Raw genomic sequence first — 25,545 nt, forward strand, 5'->3', positions numbered from 1 at the left:
CTGCCCTTGAATTATACATAAGGTCGACTTATAGTTGAGTATATACAGTATATTGTTTTAATGTACAGTGTAATCTTCTTTGAGTGACACATGAGAGAAAAGCAGGATATAAATTAAATAAATAAACAAATAAAACAAAAATTAAACATACTGTCAAAGGACAGCTGCATACAGGTTTTTCTGAAATTAACAATAGCAAACAATGCTTACCATGATCACTAAATAGAAGTTGCTTCCACTTTTGCCTTTCTGCCTCTGAAGCTTTAAATCCTAATACAGATTTTAGTTCCTGCAGCACTCTCTTTGATTCTTCTCTTTCACGTTTTTGTCTCTCTCTGTCTTCCAGGGAAAAGTAATAAAAGTCATCCCTCTTATATTCGCTGTCTATATCTGTATCATCAACATAGGCTTCAAGTTCCTGAGAGAAGAATCAACAAACATCCTTTTTATCTACACATTACTCAGTCCTATGAGACACTGATATTCCTGACTGTCATTTATTCATTATGGAAGATTTAGATCCCAGATGAACAAAATGCCAAATATTCTGTTCTTCTTTCCTTTTACTTAGTTTTCATTACATGGATTAAACACTTTTCTGGATACGGTCTGTCTATTACAGAATAATTACAAATAGTTTCCAGTTAGCACTGGTCTATAGTGACAGCATTTATTCATGGTTATCCCAAAGTTTATCCCAAAGCATGTAAAACTTTAAATTGGGTCTCCTTATTTCTGATCCCTAAATTTCTAGCCCCTATGTGTTTAGGTATTTAAAATCTCTGTACTACTATCTGGGCTTAAAATTATTATTTAAGGTAAAAGATGGAATTTGGGGGTTGCATAGTATTGTCATATAAACATGATGTGGATGCTATAAAAACAAGCCTTCTATGGATCATCGATAACATGGAGTTCATTAAAATATATAACTATGTAATCCTACATGCCCCAAAGTCAAAAGCTATAGAAATGACTGCAGAAATTGTGGCAGGGCTGGTACTAAAGTTTTTAAGAAGGGAATGGTGAGAGAGAGAAAATTAACTAGTTGACACTGGAAAGGTTGAAAAACATAATCTCTTTAAATGTATATTCTGTATTCATTCACTGAGGTTCCATCCACATGGTAAGAAAAAACATAGTTCGATTATATTGCTTCAATTTTCTGCATGTTGAAAATTCACTTCACTTAGAAAACTAACACTTCAAATTTGGCTGGTATTTTTCTTGACTCTCAAAGTACTTCACTCTTCAGATGATACTTTTCTTAAGTGAAGAAAAGGTCTGAGGAAATATTTTATACTGCCCTCTCACAGAATATGCCAACAATAAAATGAGTTCCTGCTTTAGTTTTGAACAATCGAATAGGTCATTTATGTCTCTCTATGCACACTCAACCTCAGAGGATGGCAATAGCAAACCACCTCTCAAGAAATTTGTCAAAAAAACCCTCATGATAGGTTCATCTTAGGGTCACCATAAGTAGGAAACAACCTGAAGGCACACAACAACACTTCTTCCACTTAAGTGTGTACAGGACTATAGTCAAAGTCACACAGATGTACTGTTTAAAGCTTTATGAAAATCTTTTTAAAAGCTACAGTGGGAGTGCCACCATGTGATACAATACAGGTACAATAGCATTTTTGGACAATCGCTTACTCTGAAAGAAATGGCTTTTCAGTAGAATAAAAGACTAACTGGAATGCTGTATATTAAAATACCTGTGTGCATACTGGCAAAAGAAAGATAATGACTATATTCACAGTATAAAATCTAGGTATTCTTACCTGTTCTTCAGGGATTGGATCTTTGTCTTCTATGTGTACAGCTGGCTGTAATAAAGGTACCATGGTGCAGTGCTTGTTCTCACAGGATGGTTCAGCTTTGTCTGATGGCAGGAAGGTAAGAAGCAGAGAAAGTAGGAGTCTATGTAGCATTAAAAATAATGTTCCCCAAGTAACTTCCAAAGGAGACTCATTGACTAGATTTGTTCAGAGCTGAAATGTTGATACACTAGCCCTTGTTTTATCCTTACCTCTCAAAATGCTCAGATTTAGGACCTGCTAATTAGGACAGTCCATTTCCCAGAGTCTCTGTGCACAATAAAAAGACTTGTGTACATTTACTCTTAGTATATGATATAATACAATGCTGGGCAAATATAAAGTTGGAAAAGCAGTGAAAATTCTACTTTAAGGTAGAGAATATAATTTGAGTTTGTATCTACAGCAGACAAGTTCTGGCAAAACAGTTCAAAATACTTGCATAGCACAACTGAACAATAAGTGGTGTACAAGTACCACTTTTTCAGTTGAGCATCTGAAATAGATTATAACACACCTGCTAAGAGCAAATGCTTGAATAGGGTCAGGATGCAGGGTAGCAGTATACCATGCTGAACAACTCCAAGAAACCAAGAATGTTCTCACATACTGGAGTACCCATATTTTTATTTTCATCATGGTTTCACCTGACAGCTCCATGCTCTCAAGTCCCATGTAAGTCTGAGTATATATATGCTATTTTACAGTACAGATTTTCTCTTCCCCGCTACAACTTTACATTCATTTTCTGAATAGTGTATGAATTAGGAAGACAATATACCTTTTTTATCTGGATTTCTTCGAACCATTTTGTCCACCTGAGAAATGGCCTCCTCCCAGCAGCTGTTGCTAGCTTGCATATGAGGCTGAATGAGTTTCAGTTTTTTTTCTACAACATGATAGGCCTCTGTGGTTAATTCTTGACTTTCCCTGGAACTAATAAACTTTTCAAGTTCATCCTCAAGAATTATTACTCTGAACAAAACAAAAGGGAAAAAAACAAAACATTTCTCAAAATCGGCTTAGTAATTCAGTAAAACGTTTTCTGAATTTTTTTTATCTCTCGCTCTCTCATTTAAACTCATTACTTCTTGTGCTAACTTGGTGAAACATGTTTGTTGTCTTTTTGATATTTCTCCAAATATCTGAAGAGATCTGAGCATGCTTGTAAGATCTCAGCCTGGACCAATTCTACTTCCAGGCTGTTTTTAGTAGTAGCAGTGATTAGAACTGTGGGAGCTTTAGCAAGATCTCCACAGTAAGACCACTGGGTAGATATATCTCCAACCCCATACTGCCATGCAGGAACTCACAATCAAAGCACCTCCGACACATGGCCACCCAGCCTCTGTTTAAAAACCTCCAAAGAAGGACACGCCACCACACTGTGAGGTAGTGTGTTCCACAGTTGAACAACTCTTACTGTTAGGAGGTTCCTCCTAAAGTTGAGGTAGACTCTCTCTTCCTCTAGCCTGCTGGAGGGCCGAAAAGCTACCCCCAGATGTGGACAGTGGGGCAGCGTGATACCGGCTTCGGGCAGCATTGGGGCATCCATCATCCGTATGCCATGCCCCCATGCCACCAGGAAGCTGGCATATTTTGCCGGTCTCTACTGGCCCTAAAACTACTCAGAATGTCTCTGCCAGAGAGTAACTTACTCATTCAGTAAGGCCTTTAGATGGAGTTGCAAACTGCGCACTGCTGTTTGGAGAAGATTTAACTCTCCTGATTTCTGCTGAGTTTTGGCTGACCGTTCCAAGCTGGATTGGTGATGTGTTTCAAAGTACCGATAAAACTCATAGCTTCGTTTAAGTTCTTCTAAGCAGGCAGCATGAGCATGAGGGAGGCCTTGAGTCACATCAGAAAAGATAGAAAGAGGCAAACGTTCTGGCGTAATCAGGGTCTTGAGAGATGCATTGGAGGGGGAAAGCAGAAGAACTAGTCGCCTGAAGAATTCAGAACTTTGCCCAACCCAAAGCTGGAATAAAATCTTGAGAACACAGAAAAATCACAACCATCTTCATTGCTACAAAGGATTCTGTTTTCATTTTCCCTGCTTTCCCATTCAATGTATTTTAAAAGAGAATCAAGAACAATCTGAGTAATAACTAGATCATCTTAGATAATTGAAGAGCCAGAAGATAAATGTATTAAATAAACTAAATTAAATTATGATAATACATTTAACTTAATGGCATGATCCTAGATTGCACTGGCAGAGCACAAAGCACTGTGCCTTTCTATCTCTTTGTGCACTCTGCTTACCTATTTGGTGTCATGTAATGTCCTGAAGGGGATGGAGAGGATGGCAAGGCAGTGACTGGCTGTGTTTCTGCAGCCACCTACAGCAAGTTGGCATCTTTCTCCCAGACCTTTGGAGGACCCCTGGTAGACCAGGAGGATTCTTCCTGTGGCTGGTTGCAGGAACACAGCCATCCACTGCTTGGCCATCCCCTCATTCTTCCCTAGTCCTGGCACAAAAATGGTAAGTAAAGGGTAATTTTGGATAGAGATGGGAAATACTTCCAGCGAGCAATAAAAAACATACAAAGTCTTAATTTGGCATTACACCTACATATTTTACCAAGAGGATTCCATGGGATCAGGGATTTATTTAAGCAATATATTAACAGCTATAACTCACTCTGTGACCCACCATATTATAGTGCAAAATACAAAGAGATGGAAGTAAGTTCACACATGTCAATTACAGACATTTCATCCGTAGTACATATTTTGAATCTTTCAGATAAAACTGTACAAAAAGATGGGGGAAACCATCTTCTGTTGCTGTATCAAGTTATTCTGAACATTAAACATTGTTTCAAAAATCCACAATTATAACATACAAGATCTGTGTGTTCAAATATAATCTTTGGGCTGAACACAAAGACCATTACAACAGAGTATTCCAAAGATGTGAATGAGCTCTGGACTTTTTTTTAAAGTAATATAAATCAGAATCATTTAAACTACAAAGTGGCAAAAGAGGCTGATGCAACAAAACCAACAAAATCACCCTGAAGTGTGGCAACAACCAATATCCACAAAACAGCAATAACTTTAATGGGCAAAACAAAAAAAGGGAAAAAAATACATCACACAACGTATTGAATGATGTATTTTGTGGATTTTTGGTTGGACCAATAAAGGTATAACTGTTTGTGGATTTGGGATGTTGTTGCATTTTGCGGTAAAGTCTGGCCAATACTGTTACCCTGGATATGTTTCCCAAAATGTGAATTACCTTAAGTGCAGGCAGACTGAAGCCATCTGTGAAATTATGTGCTTCTTCTTCTGACACCTGCTCTTCACTTAGTCCTAGGCCTAATTCCTTAAAAGGCACCACACAGATGTAGTTTGTCACATTGTCACTCTCAGAATTTAATGGGTAAGTTTAATTAGGGTTAAGGCAATTAAATAAGTTTTTTTATTAATGGCACATTCATACATATGACTCAAAAATATGCAATGTGAATAAATACGATACAAAAAGCTACTGTACCTTTGTATTAAGTTAAAGAGCCTAGGTGATGTTCTTTATTCACAGAGAAGAAAAAACGTTCTTCTATTCCAAAAGATTGCAAAACAAAGGGATGGTGCAGTGGACAGAAATACTGTTTGATTACCAAAAAGCCTCATGTGCTCTAATAGGTAATGTTCTTTCTTTAGATATGAAATCAAACATGGATTGCTTTTTATTCTTTTTGTAATAATATTTAATTAAACAAACCAAGTTTAAATAGTTGAAAGTGCTAGTATTAAAACTGTATGCTGTAAATTGCTCTGCTGTAGTTGTTATAAGGCACCAAGCTGACTTCTGACTTTTGGTGACTCTCTGAATAAGAGCTCTCTTCAAATCTTACAAAGTCAGGGCTGTGGCTTCCTTTACCGAATCAATCCATCTCTAATGCAGTCTTCCTCTTTCTCTACTGCCCTTAACTTTTCCAGTGAATCATGTCATCTCACGATTATGTCCTATATTTTACTCAAATATTACAATGACACAAATAAAGCCATATAAAATAATACAATTATGTATGTCATAGTTAGAATAATGACAGGGGTTAGAAATGGCTAAGGCAAAGACAGAAGAATGACTGTTAGTAATTTCCTTGCAATCCTATGCATGCAAATCTCAATAAATTTAAGACTATAATCCTATGACGACTAACAAAGCCACAAGACTCCTGGAAGACAATGAGAATTTGTCTCAGGTAAACACTGATAGCACTGGATAGAATGTTATCTGATAACAGTGAATGACTGAGAAAAGAACACAATGCATAAGGGGCTAGAAGGAGCTGAAGGGGAAGTGATAGATGAAGAACAAGAGACTCGTATTTCAAAAAGGATATTTTTTCAGCATGTATAAGGTGGCAAGTCTTGAGGCTCTGAAATTGGCTCTTACTGATCGGTATACAGCTTTCCGAAGACCAATGAGATGCTGACAAGGATGCTGTCCAGCTTTATTAAATGGGCAACCAGCACTGACCCTGTCAAGCAAACTTGAAAAGTAAAATGTGATACAACTGTACAGATGTCCTAAAGAATAATAAAGAATAAAGTATAAAACAATAATATTGTCTTCTTTTTCACAGACTATATACGTATAAATATTTAAATATTGATGGTGCTTTTTAGTAGTCTATAAATTATTGAGGTTGAGAAAAGACCTATTCATTGTTGGTAGTAAAGTACAAAGTCCAAGGAAGGCTTAACTTCAAGTTCCTAATATATACAAAGAAAAAAAAAGCAAAACATCACACACACAAACAAATGAATAAATAAATAGCATGACCCCTAAAACTACTTTTGCATTTATATATATAAAATGTATATACTATATTTCTCTTACAGATACATGATTCATGATCATATAAAATCTGAACTCATGGGTTTTTGAAAAAGCCTCTCCAATTTCAAAAGACTGGCAGAAGCAGGAATGCCAAATGCAGCAAGACACACAAGTATTGCCATTGTCTATATACAGTGCTAGTCCATCATAGTTGCTTTTCGCAAACAGAATCACAGAATCATAGAGCTGGAAGAGACCGCAAGGACCATCCAGTCCACCCCCCCTGCCATGCAGGAAATCACAATCAAAGCATCCCTGACAGATGGCCATCCAGCCTCTGTTTGAAGACCTCTAAGGAAGGAGACTCCACTACACTCTGAGGGAGTGTGTTCCACTGTCGAACAGCCCTTACTGTCAGGAAGTTCCTCCTAATGTTGAGGTGGAATCTCTTTTCCTGTATTTTACATACATTGTTCCGCGTTCTAGTCTCTGGAGCAGCAGAAAACAAGCTTGCTCCCTCCTTAATATGACATCCCTTCAAATATTTAAACAGGGCTATCATATCACCTCTTAACCTTCTCTTTTCCAGGCTAAACATCCCCAGCTCCCTAATTCATTCCTCGTAGGGCATGGTTTTCAGACCCTTCACCATTTTAGTCACCCTCCTTTGGACATCCTCCGGTTTCTCAACATCCTTTTTAAATTGTGGTGCCAGATCTGGACACAGTATTCCAGGTGGGGCCTGACCAAAGCAGAATAGAGTGGCACTATTACTTCACTTGATCTAGACACTATACTTCTAGTGATGCAGCTTAAAATCGCATTGGCCTTGTTAGCTGTCGCATCACACTGTGGACTCATGTTCAACTTATGGTCTACTTGGACTCCTAGATCCCTTTCACATGTAGTCTTGTTCAGCCAGGTGTCCTCCATCCTATATCTGTGCATTTCATTTTTCCGCCCTACATGCAGTACCTTACATTTCTCCCGGTTGAAGTTCATTTTTTTAGCTGTGGCCCAGCTTTCTAGTCTATTCAGGTCATTTTGAATTTTGATCCTGTCCTCTGGGGTGTTAGCTACTCCTCCTAATTTGGTGTCATCTGCAAATTTGATAAGTATGCCCCCAATTCTGTCATCCAAGTCATTGATAAAGATGTTGAATAGCACTGGGCCCAGGACAGAACCCTGTGGTACCTCACTGGTCAATTTTCTCCAGGATGAAAAGGAGCCGTTGTTGAGCACCCTTTGGGTTCGGCCAGTCAACCAATTACAAATCCATGTAACAGTTGCCTTGTCTAGCCCACATTTTATAAGCTTGTTTGCAAGAATGTCATGGGAACCGTGTCAAAGGCCTTACTGAAATCAAGATATACTATATCCACAGCATTCCGTTCATCTACCAAGCTGGCAATTTTATCAAAGAAAGAGATTAGATTTGTCTGGCATGATTTGTTTCTTTGAAACCCATCTTGACTCTTTGTGATTATGGTACAGTGCGTCCTCGCCTTACGCGGGGATCCGTTCCGGATCCCGCCGCATAAGGCAAATTCCGCCTATGCTCGAGCCCCATTGTTTCCAATGGGGCTCGTGTACGGCGGGCGCGGGGCGCAACGGGTGTGCGTGCCCATTCAATTGAATGGTACACGCCGCCCCTTCCGCCCCGCGTGCGCCCCGCGGCTTGAGTGCGTATGCTCAAGCCGCGTATGGTGCACCCACGTATGGCGCGCCCACGTATGGTGCGGGCGCACTGTATTGCCTTCTAGATTTTCACAGAGTCTCTGTTTAATGATCTGCTCCAGAATCTTTCCTGGTATAGATGTCAAACTAACTGGATAATTGTTGGAATCCTCTTTTTTCCCCCTTTTGAAGATGGGGACATCGTTTGCCCTCCTCCAGTCTACTGGGACTTCTCCTGTTCTCCAGGAGTTCTCAAAGATTATTGCCAATGGCTTCGATATTACATTTGCCAGTTCTTCTTGGATGTAGTTCATCTGGTCCTGGAGACTTCTATTCATTTAGATTAACAAGGTATTCCTGTGCTATATTTTTTACTGTGCTGAATTTCCCCTATTCTGTCCTCTGCTCCATTATCCTCAGGTTGGGCACCCTTTGTCTTTTCTGAGAACACTGAAGCAAAGAAGGTGTTGAGTAATTCTGCCTTTTCTCTGTTCCCGATAGCATTTTGCCATCTTCGCCACACAGTGGCCCTACCACTTCCTTCTTCCTTTTGCTGCAGACATACCCCCCAAAACCCCTTTTTATTCTTCTTAACCTCTCTAGCAAGCCTGAGTTCATTTTGCTCTTTAGCTTTTCTGACTTTACCCCTACACATGGTAGCTATTTGTTTGAATTCCTCTTTGGTGATTCCCCCCCTTTCCATTTCTTATACATCTTCCATTTAAAACTTAGCTCAGTTGAAAGTTCCTTAGTCATCCATCCTGGTTTCTTGAGACACCACCAATTTTTCATCCTCATTGGGACTGTTTGAAACTGTCCTTCAATATCTCCCTTTTGAGAAGCTCCCATCTGTCTTGAACTCCCTTCTCTTTTAGAATTCCTGATCATGGGAATCATCTCCAGTATTTCTCTAAGTTTACTAAAATTAGCTCTCCTAAAACCTAGAATGTGTGTCTGACTAGGCCTGGCTTCTCCTTTCCACTGTATAACAAACTCTAGGAGAACATGATCACTCCCACATAAGCATCCCACCACTTGTACTCCATTAACCAGGTCATCCCTGTTGTTGCCTCTTCCACCTTTTGGACAATGAAACTGTCTTTGGGGCAAGTGAGGAATTTACTAGACCTTGAGGATTTGGCTGAGTTTGACTTCAAATAGGTAAGATGTGATACTTGAAAATATTGTACTTTATTAAAGAGGCATCACATCTACCACCAGAAAATAAACATGAGCAGAGGCAATGCAATGCAGCCTGAAAAGATCAATGGATAGTCTCTGAGAAGGAAGAGATTGTCTGCTTTCTCCATCCAATATAGTTTAAGGACTGTCTCCAACCTTATCTTCGATATTCTGGATTCACAGTTTAAGGCTTTAAAGGTTAATCTCAGTACCCATAACTGAACCTACAAATAGCTAGCAGTTGTTTTAGAGCTATCCTTATGTTTCCCATACCCTGCCCTGCTCACTAGCTTACTGAATTAATTCTGAACCATTTAGTTTCTATGAATATGTAAGGACAGCTGTATGAAGACCAAGATCTTGCCATAGTGCAGTGCTCTGCACACAGTTCCACATTCTCTCACCACTCAGCAACTGCCAAGCCTAAGAAGAGGCTTCTGCTACTGTCACCTACTGCTGGAGAAGGGCGTGTGGAGGAGGTGACTCAGACCACAGAGAAGCAGCTGGTTTCAGCTCAGTGGTAGGGGAAAGAAATGAAAATGTACTCCTAAATGGAGTGCCCCTGCCATTTCCTTCTTCAAGGAGCCCAGAGGAGCCATATCTTCATTGCCTGAACCATCTCCCTTCTCCCTCCTTTTTTCACCTGTAAGCAACCACAGTTGGGCAGTAGGAGGTTTTGGAAGGAATGCAAGGGTGAGGAATGGCCCTCTGAAGCCCTTCTAAAGCAGCACCTATGCGCACATATGCTGCACTTAAACATGTAAATCACTAACAGGATGCTTCACAGAAAGCTGCATTAAAAACTTTTTGGTCTGCATGGGGCTAGGACATGAATTATGGTGAGGTCTTTTAAGATGCTGACTCTGTCGACTGCAAGATCACCAGGTCAGCAGTTCGGGACCCAAGTGCCTTGTGATGGGGTGAGCTCTCATCACTAATCCCTGCTTCTGCCAACCTAGCAGTTTGAACGCATGTAAAAGTGCAAGTAGATAAATAGGTACCACTTTTGATAGAAAGGTAACAGCGGTTCATGCAGTCATTTATTATTTATTGATTTATGGAATGCTGGCCACATGATCAAGGAGCCGTCTTTGACAACACTGGCTCTTCGGCTTAATAGGAAATGAGCACCACCCCTACAGTCGGACACGACTTGGCAACCTTGTCAAAAGGGAAACCTTTACCTTTACTTTTTTTTTAAATTAGAGCCTATATTTCTTGTGCCCCCCTAGAAGAACTCTTGTGTTCCCCACTTTTGGGTCACACTCTGCCATTTGAGAACCACTGTCCTATGTCATTGCTAGAAAATGTTATAAGTTGTCTAAATATCTCTGATCACTTAAGCAGTCCAAAAGCACTGTTTGAAACACATGTGCGAAAGTATCTCAGCTAAGCATCAGTGAAGTTTTTACTATATTATTAATAGACTACATTTTAAATAGACTTCTGATATTTGTTGATACAGGTATGTCATTCTCTGCTTTTAGGTGACTGGTAGGAAATCAAGGTACTATTCCTAAAAGCAGAGAATGACATACCTGTATCAACAAATATAGTTACAGTTTGAGTAGAACTGGACTGGCATTTTAATTAATTTTTTAAAGGCTTCTGTACTAATAGAAGGAGAATGATTCTTGTCAGCATAAATATCTTATGGTAGTTCTAACTGTGGTAGTCAATAAGCCTGTATGATTTACTAACCTAAAGTGAAAGATTGTATTCTCTCATATGTCGTTGTGTGTGCCTTCAAGTCAATTCTAACCGAGGCAAACCTATCATGGAGTTTTCTTGGCAAGTTTTTTTCAAAGAGGGTTTGCCATTGCCATCCTCTGAGGCTGAGAGTGTGTGACTTGCTGAAGGTCATCCAGCAGGTTTGCATGTCTGAGTGGAGATTCAAACCCCGGTCTCCAGAGTTGTAGTCCAACACTCAAACCACTACACTCCATACGCAAATAATATTCTGCTGAGTTACTGTCTCAAGGACAATCAATTATCTTCATGGCTGAGAAGGGATATCAGCTGAGTCTCCCCAGACATATGTTGCTGCCACACTGCAGACTATCATGGCTTCATCCTACAGAGTCCGGGAATTTGTAGTTTGTTGTGGCACCAGAGCTCTGGCACACACAAAACTACAAATTCCAGAATTCCACAGCATTGAGACATGGCAGTTAAAGTGGTGTCAAACTGCATTCATTCTACAGTGTAAATGCATTCCCAGTCCAGCTCCAAACACTCCAACATACTGGTTCTGTTAGACCCATTCATAGTACTATACCACCTTTACTCAGGGAAGACTTGCTTGTGAGGCTCCAGAGACCTGCCAAAACACAATAGGTTCTGATAGGGCTTGGACAAAGTGCCTTCTGAAGCTGTCCTGCAAATAGATCCTGCCCATTCACTTTTATTTTTCAAGGTGGGAAAGCTAGACAAACCCATTTGCAAGCTTCATCTACAAAGATTAAGAACTTTTTTCACCTAAGGGCTTGTACAGACTGCCACAAACACTTAAGCTCTTTTTGAACTACTGTTTTAATTATAGGATTAAGTATTCTTAAGAATATGCTGCTTCATCAAGAACAGACCTGACCTGCTTTACAACATACCTAAACATTCACAGAGATTACTTTTGTCAGTCAAGCCAAATTTAAGCTTATCATCCATGGTTAGAAAACTTTCTCTCTGTAAAATGGCTTGAGTTTTGATTTTGCTCATCACTGCTTGCACTTGCAATCATGATCTAGTACTAAAAACATGTGCTTTGTAAGGAAATCAAAACATCTCCTTAAAAACCCAGGGATGGATCATGTTCTAGTCAAAGCTTCTAAATGTAAATCATAGAAAAAGGGAGGGTTTTTATGGATTACTTAATAGCCTAAAAATAGAAAACCCTTCTAAATCTATTTTACTATGCAAATTCTAAGTCAATAAAGAATAAGATTAATTGGCAAAAAAAATGGTTTTGAAGAATGGAAAGAATACTAAATATACTGTGTGTGTGTGTGTGTGTGTGTGTGTGTAAGCAAGAAGTGACCCAAGAAAATCTTGCATTTTTCCTTACTTGATTTACTTGTGCCCAGATGAAACATATATACCTGTGCTCTACTCAAACTGTAAAAATGTGATTTTTTAAAAATTACAACTCCCAGAATCCTCAGCAAAACATGGACAGTGGCTGGGAATTCTGGGACCTTTATTTGTGAGTTATGAGAGTTATGTTTCCAGATTGTATCATGTATACATGATACAATCATATATATAAGATTTGTATAAGATAAAGCATCAGTCTCTTGAAAATTGGTAACAGGCAGCTTGGAAGCAACAGAGCTCATTCATTTGAAAGTTTAGAAGACATATGCATCTATCTGTATATGACTGCTTAGTTCAGCAACAACTACAATGGAAATTGCCCCCTAAAGTGGGCCTATTGATCTCTTTTTTGCTCTTTTTTATGTTTATCAGATACAGTATAATCAACACACAAATAAAACAAATAGCCATTGCAACTTCCTTTTGCTGAAGTACTTTAAGTGCTTAGAAAATTGTGTCAAAAGGTCAACATGATAAAAAATAACAGATGCTCTTGCTGCTTCTATTTTTATACATGTGTGCATGTGAACAAATTAATTTAACATTCAACAAGTGAGAACGACACAATTAATTTTAAATATCTAAAATTTCACACTTACAGAGTAAATCCTCTGGAAATGACTTCAGTTTCTTGAATGAGCCGCAGAGCTTTTCTCACAAGGTTAGTGAACGCTCGGCAATTTGCTACTATATCTTCTAGCTGGAGATGGCATTTTCTTAGAGACATTTGCAGCTTGGCTGTTCTCAATGTGTCCAAACCTCTCATGCCTATGTAAACCAAAAAGCCTATTCCCCACACCAGTCCAAGGAATCCATTCCAGAAAGAAGGAAGTATAATCAGGGTGCTGATGAAGGCAAACAATAATGAAATATCCCTAAAAGCAAGTAAAGAAAAAATAAATATGAAACATTGACTGTGAAGGACACAACTCAGGCCTGTTACAGACTGCCAAAATAAAGCTGCTTCGGGTCTCTTTGGAGGTATGCTATTTAAATGATGCATGGGTCTTAAGAGTCCGGAGGTCGCGCCAAAGCCACATCCCATTCCTAAGCACTGGAGTGCAGCTTTGGTGAAGCTTCCGGTTCTTAAGATGCATGCATCATTTAAATAGCATGCCTCCAAAGAGACTCGAAGCAGCTTTATTTTGGCAGTCTGTAACAGGCCTAAGTTTAATTGATGACAACACTCTGGGTCTTATCATCCCACTGCTGCCACCAAAATATGTGAAGACAACACTCCGTCACCTTATTTCTTCTCCTTAAAATGGCAGTCCTATGGGGTTTTCTAATCCCACCTCTGCCACCCATGTTTTGTAATGTGAGTAGTGTGGTATTAACTCAAGTCCAGACATGTCCTTCTTGAATCAAACAAATAAAACTTTATTTACAAGAAGGTTTAACAGTGTTGGTTTTGATATGATATTTTATGTAATTGTTACTTTCACTTTGCTATAGTTACCATTGGTTTTATAACTCCCTAGCTAAATCACTAGTTTCTTATAACTAAGATTTACTCAGTCCTTCTATTAAGTTCCTCTTTTAAACTTAGTCCTAACAGCCACCAAAGCTAACAATATACCACAGGATATCACACTCCAGCCACTCCCTTTCTAGAGTCCTGGAAGTGTAACGGTAGGGAGCCCTTTTCCACTCAGACTCTACCTCTAACCGCCCTTCTCTATCCCTGGAACCCTCACTCTCAGGATTCCAAGCCCTAACTGTCCCTCTCTGGATGTAGCAAGATCCTCTTGCTCTGAAAACCAAACCCCATCTGAAGTTCTTAACTGCCACAATGGAACTTTCAATCTCTCCCTGCCAGCATCTGGCTCGTGATAAGATAATCCATCTGTTCTCCACACTGACATATTCCATATCATCCACCATTCTGAGTTACACCAAGTGTTTGGACAAACCAGCTACATTTGTTACTGTTAGCCTACTCAGATTCCACACTTTAATTTTAAAAAGAATGGAAAGTGCCCTGACCCTTAACAGAATCAGAAATGCAAGGCAAGGTGCACAGGCATTCTACCCAACAGTGTTAAAAGAAATGGGTTCATGGCATGCCCAAGAGAGACACGCGTTGAATCCTGGGAAGATGGTGGCAGTTGGATGCGCATGCGCACATTGAAAAGCGCAAGGCTAACTGAGTTGGTCAGACATCTTTCAGGCAGGCTGTTTGGCGTGGCACTCACTCAGGCCCTCCTTTCACAATGTCTGCGGCAAAGAACCTCATCAACGAATTAAGAAAAAAATGTTCTTGTAAGTCCATTAAAAAGTGGTAGGGGATACAGGTTTCCCATAATCACAGATGACTGATACAGAGGAGGGTGTCTGTGATGCGCATGCAGCGGAGAGCATTGTCTCTCTGATGCATTACGAAGAAGTTCAGGCCATAACTTTCCCAAACTCAGAGAAAGAAAAAGATGTTGAGATGATCTACAAATATTCGGCGGACTCATGGGATTCATACAGCGATACATGTCCTACAGAAGTTGGATCTAATACTGGGCTAGTTTCAGCAGCATCCTAGAACCTCAGGAGAATTCGACTGAGTCGGAGAGAACTTTTGAGGGGTCTGAAATTGAGGACTTTGTCACTTTACTGATGAAAGAACGCATACATTATCTGTGCGAAAGATTTTCTAGTGTCCTGGGAGAATGGAAGAGCAAATGCCTGACCGCATTGTGTCCATACATTTACATCTAATGTTAGATCATTTCATGACATCGGCTGAAATGGCTTGTGACAAACTTATGTTTGAAGTCATGAATTCAGCAAATCGCACAGGAGATGACTGTTTGATGCGATTCCCTGGAATACTGAATAAAGGCATGTGGGTGGTTCCTGACGCTTAGGAACAGGATGAAAGCTTTAAAAGGCATCAATGTAATTGTGACACATTACAGTAACAAACATCTGAAGTCTTGGCTGCCTTCATTATTCCCAACCTTGGTGAATATTACGATAAGCATATACGAAGTATCTAAAAAGGAACGGACAAGCAAAAATTGTAAATTCTATATAGACGAAAAAAGAAGTGATTGAAATCCAAAAAATGCTGCTCTTGAAACTGGACCTGATAAACCAGGTGAAGGAAAAGATACAATAGTTCCTGCCTCACAGGACCTAAAGACCACCGCTTCCATCAGTGCCAAAGTTCTACCCCAAAGGACCCCCATCTTGTACCCCTTGCCAAGTTCTACATACATTTCTTCTTTAAATGTCTCTGTAATTCTTTCATTTTTTGTTATGTAGTTCTTCTGTGTATTATTTCCATCATCTTTTTAGTTCTATGTAGCTGTGCAATGTATTCTTCTATTGGTAATAAATTACTTACACTCTTGGTTTAAATTTCCCTCTGATTTTTCAGATCTTGTGGAACAGGTCTCTTGTTCTTCCTTTTTTGTTTTCTGCTTCTGTTTCTCTGCACTGACTGTTATAGTAGTTCTTCTTGTCTGTGTGCACAAATTGTTGAACAGTTGCATTCAAGGTTCTGACACTATTTCCATCATTTTTTTTCTGTTCAGCTGTCTTTAATTGCTTGAAGAATTTCAACTATCCAAACAGTTTAGCTACTGTCATCCACTCTTTTTACACTTATCTCTGGGTTCAGTCCAGAGTTTATCTGGCTCCCAGTCAATTAAGATTAATAGTGAAAATCTATTTTTCATGTTATATTTAAATTCATCAAAGATGTTGTTCAGGTGGTATTTAGGCACAATGGTTGGTTTGGTGTTCTTCTTTAGCTTTACTCTAATTTTTGATATTAGTAGTTCATGGTCTTTACCAAAGACTGCCCAGTCTTATTTTGGCAGAGAATAGAGCTTCATCTTCTGCTTCCAATTATTCTAGTCTATTTGGTTTCTATATGGACATCAGGTATGTCCATGTATACAGTCATTTGTCAGGACCATGTTGAAACAGATCTGAGAAAATGACATGGATGTGGCCACTAGAGGGAGCTGTTGTGGAAGTTATTTACAGCTCTAGTGGCAGTTATATTTGTCAGCATTCAAACAGTGCATTGTTGGAATGTTGATACAACTGTCAACTGTCCATTCTCAACTGTCACTGAGGGAGAGTGAGACAGTTGGTGCCTCAGAATGGGTTGTTACAGATGTTGGATGGTGGATGGTGTCGATGTATATAGTGTTGTACACATCTTCACTGGCATCTTCAGAGAATGTTTGTCTGGAAAGGACTTGGCTATACATACGTATTGTGTGACCTGGAAAGGGAGGAGTGATTTGCATGTGTATTGTTTGTTGCTGATGGCAGTCCTCAGGGTGTGAGGGCGCCATCAGCAACAAACAATACACATGCAAATCACTCCAGCCTTTCCAGGTCACACAATATATATAGCCAAGTCCTTTCCAGGCAAACATTCTCTGAAGATGCCAGCCACAGATGCTGGTAAAATGTTAGAAAGAAACTCTGCTAGAACATGGCCACATAGCCTGAAAAACCCACAAAAAACTATGGATGCCGGCCCTGAAAGCCTTTGACTTCACATTACAGTGTTTCTTTGCTCACTGAGAAAGCAACAGGTGTTTCTCCAGCTCACAAGCTACTGACTACAGTCACGAAGGTGGAGAATCTGGCGCCATACACTGACGTGTTGCCTCACGTGCTCCGTAACAACATCAAAAGCATTTTAACAATTTCTTGGGCTGTTTGAAGAATGTGATTGCGATGCTGGCCTCCAAAAATTCTGTCTGTTTCCTGCTTTATTTCTTGATCCTAGGTCAAATTTTCCTATAGTCTTTGATTCTACCCCTTTCCCTATTTTTCACAGTCCCCTGTGACTAGCAACAAGTCCTGTTTTGATATGTGATCAATTTCCTGCTGGACTGCATCACAGAATCCTCCAAATTCTTCCTCTTCTGCCTCTGTAGTCGGAGCATAAACTTAGTTTATTATTATATTGATGGGTTTTCCCTGAAGCCTTATTGACATGATTCGGTCAGACTTTGCATTGTATCTTTTTGACTGCTTTTGACACATCTTTCCTCACAATAAATGCAAGCTTTCAGGAGGCTGAAAAATCCAAACCTGCTTTTAACCTAGAAAATCTAGCATACTTGCACCGTGACTGTAACACTGGCAACAGTCTGTCTTCTACTCCCAGAACAAAGGGTAATAACCAAGACATGAGTTAATGTTATTTCTAACTTTTGCCTTATTTTTGTAGAAATATCTTCTCTTAGATATTTTAAAATGAATATCTAAAACGTGCCCTGCCAAACTTTATAGTTGCAGTGCATGTTTTCCAGATTAAAAGCATGTTTGAATTTTCAGTCCCCACCTGAGCAACTCTGAAGTGAATTGTGCTCATTTGTACCCTCTGACCCCAGCCCAGCTTAAATACAGCATGCAATGACATGTCGAGACCTTGCAAACTTCACAGTCATAATGTAATTTTTGTTCTTCCAGACTGTGACTCATTTAACCTGAACCTACAGTCATTTTGTTGGGTTTTTTAAAAAATGGATCTAAAAGACCTCTTTGTGAGAAACTTTTCTAAATTGCCCACTTGTTGTTTATGATAAATCTTGTAACAATTATGCCTAGCAACATTTTTTGCTCACTTCAGGTGTTTGTTGTTTTTGTCTGCAAAAATGTTATTTCATAAAATGATTACAATCTACAGGTCTGTGCAAGATCACAGAACAGATACTATGATATCAAACCTGGACCAATCAGAGACTGTGGATTAATACAACTGATTCATTTCTCGTTTATCATGGGAAATTTTAGATTTTCCATTGCTTTCATGAAAGATTGGGTCTTCTAATATCAGTCTTCACAACGTGATTATGGATATTATCATACTACACTGTTATAGCACTATTAACCCACTTTAACTGCATCACGTGGCTGAGAATTCTCAATATACATCCTTAAACAGCAAATCCCAAGATTCCACAGGAGACAGTTAAAGTGGAATAATAGTGCTAAAACAATGTAGTGTGATGAGGTCCTACATCATTATTAAAAAAAAATACCCAAAATTAGCTTAAAAACAAAGCATTAAATAATCTCCACATCTGGAATTATGCAGGGAGCTGCCCAGAAGACAAATTTTAATTAAACATTACAAAGTCCTGATTAAGCAGTGAGTTTATAAAGCACTACTCACTCCTGTCTTTAGTTTTAAAACAGGGGTGGGCACTGTGGAAGACCAGGGTGCCACATTGCCCTCCAGGAGATCCTGGAGAACCATATCTGCTTCTATCAAAAACAAAAACAAAAGCAAAACAAATTGGCCCTGAACACTCTCTATGGAATACGAGGGCATGTTTTTGGGACTTCTGAGACGCCTAGGGCACATTGTGGGATATTCTGAGGCAAAAATAAAATAAAATAAAACATTTGCAAAAGTGTATTTTTGACCTCTGGTGTATCCAGGGAGGGTTCCAAATATACAAAATGCCCCCTGTGCCCCTTGAGATCATTTCTGGGCATTTGTAAAGTTTGAGTAGAAATTTTGAAATAAATAAATTGAGCCCTGGTGGACCCTGGGTTCCACATAAATAGCCCTTGGGGCCACATGCAGTCTGTAGGCACACTTTGCGTACCTGTCTCTTAAAACAAGCTGACTGAAATGGGAAAAGAGAAACTGTATTCAAATAAGTCCAGAGTATGTTCATTGAGAAAATGCTTTACAGAAAAGAGGATTCACAAAAAAGAAGATTGGCTCAATTGTCCTACTACTGAGGATCAGTGCACAAAATAGTAGGCAAAACCTACTGTGAACAGGACTCAGAACATGAATGCTTGTAAGCAGGCCTCTCCAAACTCACATGACACGCATCTTTCCAAAATGCTGAGAAAAATAATAATAACTGCTGCATATTATATAAATGTAGACAAAGAAAAACACAGAGGTAAAACCAACAAAGCCAAGAAACAGGGTATTGAGAATTACTATTATTATTCCTTAATAATATTCAGGAAAAAATAATTCCCATTCACTGGCAGGTCATGTATGCAAAGAGAAAGATTCTTCCTCTTAATAGCATTAGGTGTATATTCCTATAGCATGCACATGGCTCAAGCCAATACCAAATATTAGGAGTTGCTAGGGAGCGTAGATTTGGAAGATGTCCATATTCCTGTTGCCTCGGCTGTCCTGCAGACAGGATGTTGGGGTCAAGCAGCTCAATCAGTTCAACATCTTCCTGCAGCAAAACTTCCTGTTGCAGGATGGTGCAGAGAGTCTCTGAGCGAAAACCAACATCCTTAATAGAAAAGGTTCAGAATAACAGCATTAGTTGAGCACTTTCACATCAAATAAAACTCCTTTGGTCACAAGGTAAAGCTTTGTACGGGCTAAATTCAACACTAAACCTATCTGGATTAGATACACTGAAATCAGTGAGACTTAAGTTAGCTGTGACTGACAAAACCTATCCATTTCAATGGGGTCTAATCTAAGTAAGTCCAAAATTGGTCACTTATTTAATATGTACAGCCATCCCTCCATATTTGTGGCTTTGATATTTGCGGCTTTGATTATTCACGGATTTGATTATTATGTTCTCTCTAGGACTGTCTAGGTCATCCAGTGCAACTCTGTGGTCAACTTTAACTAAAGGTTGCACTGAAAGACCATTTGTAGCTACTCCAGTGCCATTCTATGGTCAGTGTATGTTGGACATTGACCACAGAGTTGCACTGGAGGACCTAGAGATTCCTAGAGAGGTGTCCTCTCAGGTAAAACGTGTTTTTGTTATTTGCGGTTTTCCATATTCACGGGGGTCTTGTTCCCCTAACCCAGGGGTAGGCAACCTTTTTGAGCCGGGGGCCGGGTTGCTGTCCCTCAGACAACTGGGGGGCCGAAGCCGGGGGTGGAGCTTCCACCCTCCGGGGGCGGAGCTGTACACGGGGGTGGAGCTTCCACCCTCTGGGGCGGAGCTGCATGCCAGGGCGGAGCTTCCACTATCTGGAGGCAGGGCCACATGTCAGGGGTGGAGTTTCCACCCTCCGGGGGCGGAGCCGCATAATAATAACAATATTTGCAAGAAGCGACTAGGCAAGGCCACAAAACAGCAAAAAATGCATGCCACTGTCTGAACCCAGAAATGTGCAAGCAAGTCCATGTGGGGGGATCTTGCAAAGACAATACCAAGGGATAACAACAATAATAATAGCAGTATTTGCAAGGATGGAAGCTACTAGGCAAGGCCACAAAACAGCAAAAAATGCATGCCACTGTCTGAACCCAGAAATGTGCAAGCAAGTCCATGTGGGGGGATCTTGCAAAGACAATACCAAGGGATAACAACAATAATAAGAGCAGTATTTGCAAGGATGAAAGCTACTAGGCAAGGCCACAAAACAGCAAAAAATGCATGCCACTGTCTGAACCCAGAAATGTGCAAGCAAGTCCATGTGGGGGGATCTTGCAAAGACAATACCAAGGGATAACAACAATAATAATAGCAGTATTTGCAAGGATGGAAGCTACTAGGCAAGGCCACAAAACAGCAAAAAATGCATGCCACTGTCTGAACCCAGAAATGTGCAAGCAAGTCCATGTGGGGGGATCTTGCAAAGACAATACCAAGGGATAACAACAATAATAAGAGCAGTATTTGCAAGGATGAAAGCTACTAGGCAAGGCCACAAAACAGCAAAAAATGCATGCCACTGTCTGAACCCAGAAATGTGCAAGCAAGTCCATGTGGGGGGATCTTGCAAAGACAATACCAAGGGATAACAACAATAATAATAGCAGTATTTGCAAGGATGGAAGCTACTAGGCAAGGCCACAAAACAGCAAAAAATGCATGCCACTGTCTGAACCCAGAAATGTGCAAGCAAGTCCATGTGGGGGGATCTTGCAAAGACAATACCAAGGGATAACAACAATAATAATAGCAGTATTTGCAAGGATGAAAGCTACTAGGCAAGGCCACAAAACAGCAAAAAATGCATGCCACTGTCTGAACCCAGAAATGTGCAAGCAAGTCCATGTGGGGGGATCTTGCAAAGACAATACCAAGGGATAACAACAATAATAATAGCAGTATTTGCAAGGATGGAAGCTACTAGGCAAGGCCACAAAACAGCAAAAAATGCATGCCACTGTCTGAACCCAGAAATGTGCAAGCAAGTCCATGTGGGGGGATCTTGCAAAGACAATACCAAGGGATAACAACAATAATAATAGCAGTATTTGCAAGGATGGAAGCTACTAGGCAAGGCCACAAAACAGCAAAAAAATGCATGCCACTGTCTGAACCCAGAAATGTGCAAGCAAGTCCATGTGGGGGGATCTTGCAAAGACAATACCAAGGGATAACAACAATAATAATAGCAGTATTTGCAAGGATGGAAGCTACTAGGCAAGGCCACAAAACAGCAAAAAAATGCATGCCACTGTCTGAACCCAGAAATGTGCAAGCAAGTCCATGTGGGGGGATCTTGCAAAGACAATACCAAGGGATAACAACAATAATAATAGCAGTATTTGCAAGGATGGAAGCTACTAGGCAAGGCCACAAAACAGCAAAAAATGCATGCCACTGTCTGAACCCAGAAATGTGCAAGCAAGTCCATGTGGGGGGATCTTGCAAAGACAATACCAAGGGATAACAACAATAATAATAGCAGTATTTGCAAGGATGGAAGCTACTAGGCAAGGCCACAAAACAGCAAAAAAATGCATGCCACTGTCTGAACCCAGAAATGTGCAAGCAAGTCCATGTGGGGGGATCTTGCAAAGACAATACCAAGGGATAACAACAATAATAATAGCAGTATTTGCAAGGATGGAAGCTACTAGGCAAGGCCACAAAACAGCAAAAAATGCATGCCACTGTCTGAACCCAGAAATGTGCAAGCAAGTCCATGTGGGGGGATCTTGCAAAGACAATACCAAGGGATAACAACAATAATAATAGCAGTATTTGCAAGGATGGAAGCTACTAGGCAAGGCCACAAAACAGCAAAAAATGCATGCCACTGTCTGAACCCAGAAATGTGCAAGCAAGTCCATGTGGGGGGATCTTGCAAAGACAATACCAAGGGATAACAACAATAATAATAGCAGTATTTGCAAGGATGGAAGCTACTAGGCAAGGCCACAAAACAGCAAAAAATGCATGCCACTGTCTCAAAACACAAAGGCACAGGTAGTATAACCCCCCTCCCCCAATGAACAAACCTCTCACCTGGCTCAGTGGCTGTGGTTCTCTCTCTCTCTTCCGTCTCTTTCTCTCCCTTCCTCCCTCCCTCTCACTCCCACCCTCCCATCCTTTCTCTCTCTCCCTCTCTCCTCATAGAGTTGGAAGAGACCCCAAGGGCCATCCAGTCCAACCCCCTGCCATGCAGGAAATCAGAATCAAAGCATCCCCAAAGGAGCATGGGGGGGTTGCAAAGATAGTAAGGGAGAGTAAATCACAGTCACCAAGCAGAGGAAAATACATGCACCAACCAACCTCTTCAGTGGCTCGCTCCGGCTGCCTGGCTGGCTGGCTGTCTTACTTTTGCTTTCCTTTTCTCTGCCGCCTCCTCCTTTCCCTCCCCTCCACACTCTTTTATTCATAGAGGGAGGCGGAGGGAGGAGGGCAGAGCTAGGAAAACGGAGCCAGGAGGGCGAAGGGCAGAGAGAGAAGGGAGGAGAGCGGAGCCCATTCGGAGGGCTGGCGCGGCCCTGCAGCCCTGGAACAGGGCTGCAGCAAGCGCCCCGGGCCTCCTAGAGGGGCGCCGCCATTTTGAAAAACAAAATGGCGGCCGGAGCGGCGCCAATCGGCGGCGCAATCGGCGGCAGGGGCGAGCGAGGGCCAGGCCTAGAGGCTTCGCGGGCCGCATCCGGCCCGCGGGCCGCACGTTGCCGATGCCTGCCCTAACCCTAGTGAATATGGAGGGACAACTGTATATAACACCATCAGTTTATATGACACTTTACAGCCGTGATTCCCAAATTCAGGTCATCCAGGTGTTTTGGCCATCGTCACCCAGAAGGTTCTCTCATCTTATCCAAATAGTCTGCGATTCTGGGAGCTGAAGTCCAAAACACTAGAAGATCATAGTTTGGGAATCACTGCTTTACAGAATAAAGGGGATAGGACCCTGCTTCACGGAATCAGTATCTGAAATTTAACACTAGGGAAACAACAGAAAAATGATGGAAGGTAAAAGCAGGGCTAAACAAATATGTAGCTCCTTCAGGCCTGATACCAGCACCATGTTTGGCAAATACTCCAAAGGACTCCAACTATGAACACCATGCCTTTGTTTTCCTTCCTTGCCCATGAGGTTTTAATACTTAATGATGGGCCTGGGTAGTTCAATTTGCATTTGCTTTGGCTCTGTTACAAACTGAGTTAAAAGGCCTGGGAACTAGGGGATCATCCCATAGCCTTCATGATCCTGTGTGGGCCCTATTTTGGGAGAAAAGCAGCATACAAACTGAATAATCTAACCAACTATCTATTTACTTGTTTAATAAATAATAATAATAATAAAAGTTTTATTTCTATCCCGCCTTTCCAGGGATCAAGGCAGCGTACAATAATGGGATATACCATCCCAATAACAGATAAAATACAATAAAAACAGTTACAATATCAGCATAAAAACAACAATACACAATACCTTCCCTAAAAGACAGGAACTCAAGCCAACAACAAAATGAATTTTAAAGGTTACCAACAAAAACACAAATAAGTTTAATGTTAAAACACAAGTGAATAAATTAGAATATTAAAACAAAAAAGCACAACTGAATTAAAAACACAATATTGAAAAACGTAACAACCACTCATTAAAAACCCTTACTGTATCAAATAGTTTTCCTTGACAGGAGAAGAACAAACGGAGAAGATAGCCTAGCCCTCTCTTGGCATGGAGTTCCACAGCCTGGGAACAGCCACTGTCAATAATGGCAACCTTGTTGCACTTTATCTTAAACCGTTTCTGCTGTATGAATAGTCTGATAAAGTAGAGAAAATTAACCACAAAAATGAACTCATACACTTTAAGTGTATGTTTTTTAACATGTTGGGATTACCTGGTGAAACAGGCCTATCTGCTCTCTCTTTTTCTCTCTATTTTGATGTTCATGCATGTTCGTTCAAGTTAGGGAATCTGAAGGCAGCTGCTGTATACCTTGCCTGTTGTAGGCAGTCTTTTCAAAGACTTTGGACCTCAACAGATGGGCCAAAAAAGCTGGTTTCCACATGGCTTGGGGCATGGCCTTTAGACAACGCATGCCTCTAAAATGCAAAGAAGCTATGCTCAAGCTGCTTCTGGGGTGCCCAAACCCGGCCCCTAAAAAAGCAGATCTTTTTTGCTGCTATTTGGGCCAGCGGTGGGGAGTGCCTTCAGGACTGTGGCTTGTAGTTTCCACAATACTGCGGCATCTTGGGCAGGGGTTTCTTCAAGCCAACCCTCCATGGCCATCTATTTTAGCCCTTTGTTAATTGAAGTATGCCTGTATATGCTTCCTTTCATTCAGGTTTAAACATAAAATACTTTCATTCACTATGTAATATATAAAACAATAAATGACCTATCAAGCTAATTTTTTTAAAAAAAAGTGGAAGAAAAATCTTTGGGTTAAAAAAAACCCCAAGAGTATTAGGAGAAACAGGAGCACTGCTTCAGTAGGAAAGTGGGCTGGTAATGAAAGATACTTACCAACTGGTGGAGCATATCATCTTTTTTCTTATGTGGTAAAAAAGAAAGCCAGCTGGTAAATCTCTCAGCTAGGTTTGACAGGATGTATTTCTAGGGAAAAAAAAAAGAGTGACTGTAATCCATAAATACAGTTTTCCTAAAAACACAAGAATCTATTTTATTTATTCGGTTTCATCTAAGTACATGAGAAAATTACGCCCGTTAAGAAACTGGATTTTATATACAAAAAGAATTAGAAAGAGGTGTTGTGTCACATATATTTTTGTCCAAGTACAAGATTAATTACCTGATTTCCAATCTGTTTAGAAATGAATCTTACAT

At 40.4% G+C, this 25,545-nt stretch overlaps 1 protein-coding gene across 4 annotated transcripts in view; it reads right to left on the reverse strand.

Moving 5' to 3' along the window:
- Positions 1-25,545, reverse strand: part of LOC149312093 (vezatin-like) — a 54,211-nt gene that overhangs the window by 10,167 nt on the left and 18,499 nt on the right. For 3 of the 4 annotated variants that reach the window (XM_089523939.1, XM_089523942.1, XM_089523941.1), the window contains 9 exons: positions 25,225-25,314; positions 19,642-19,817; positions 13,173-13,448; positions 6,185-6,334; positions 5,074-5,221; positions 3,485-3,816; positions 2,608-2,801; positions 1,791-1,891; positions 211-418 (listed from right to left, as the gene is read on the reverse strand). In XM_089523939.1, coding sequence (XP_089380065.1) covers positions 211-418; positions 1,791-1,891; positions 2,608-2,801; positions 3,485-3,816; positions 5,074-5,221; positions 6,185-6,334; positions 13,173-13,448; positions 19,642-19,817; positions 25,225-25,314 — 1,675 coding nt within the window. The remainder of the gene's footprint in view (positions 1-210; positions 419-1,790; positions 1,892-2,607; positions 2,802-3,484; positions 3,817-5,073; positions 5,222-6,184; positions 6,335-13,172; positions 13,449-19,641; positions 19,818-25,224; positions 25,315-25,545) is intronic. The other variant, XM_089523940.1, reaches the window with a different exon arrangement.

Source organism: Sceloporus occidentalis, unplaced genomic scaffold (genome assembly GCF_023333645.1).
Source record: "Sceloporus occidentalis isolate IW3139 unplaced genomic scaffold, rSceOcc1.0.p SCAF_5, whole genome shotgun sequence".
In the NCBI taxonomy this organism is placed as follows: domain Eukaryota; kingdom Metazoa; phylum Chordata; class Lepidosauria; order Squamata; family Phrynosomatidae; genus Sceloporus; species Sceloporus occidentalis.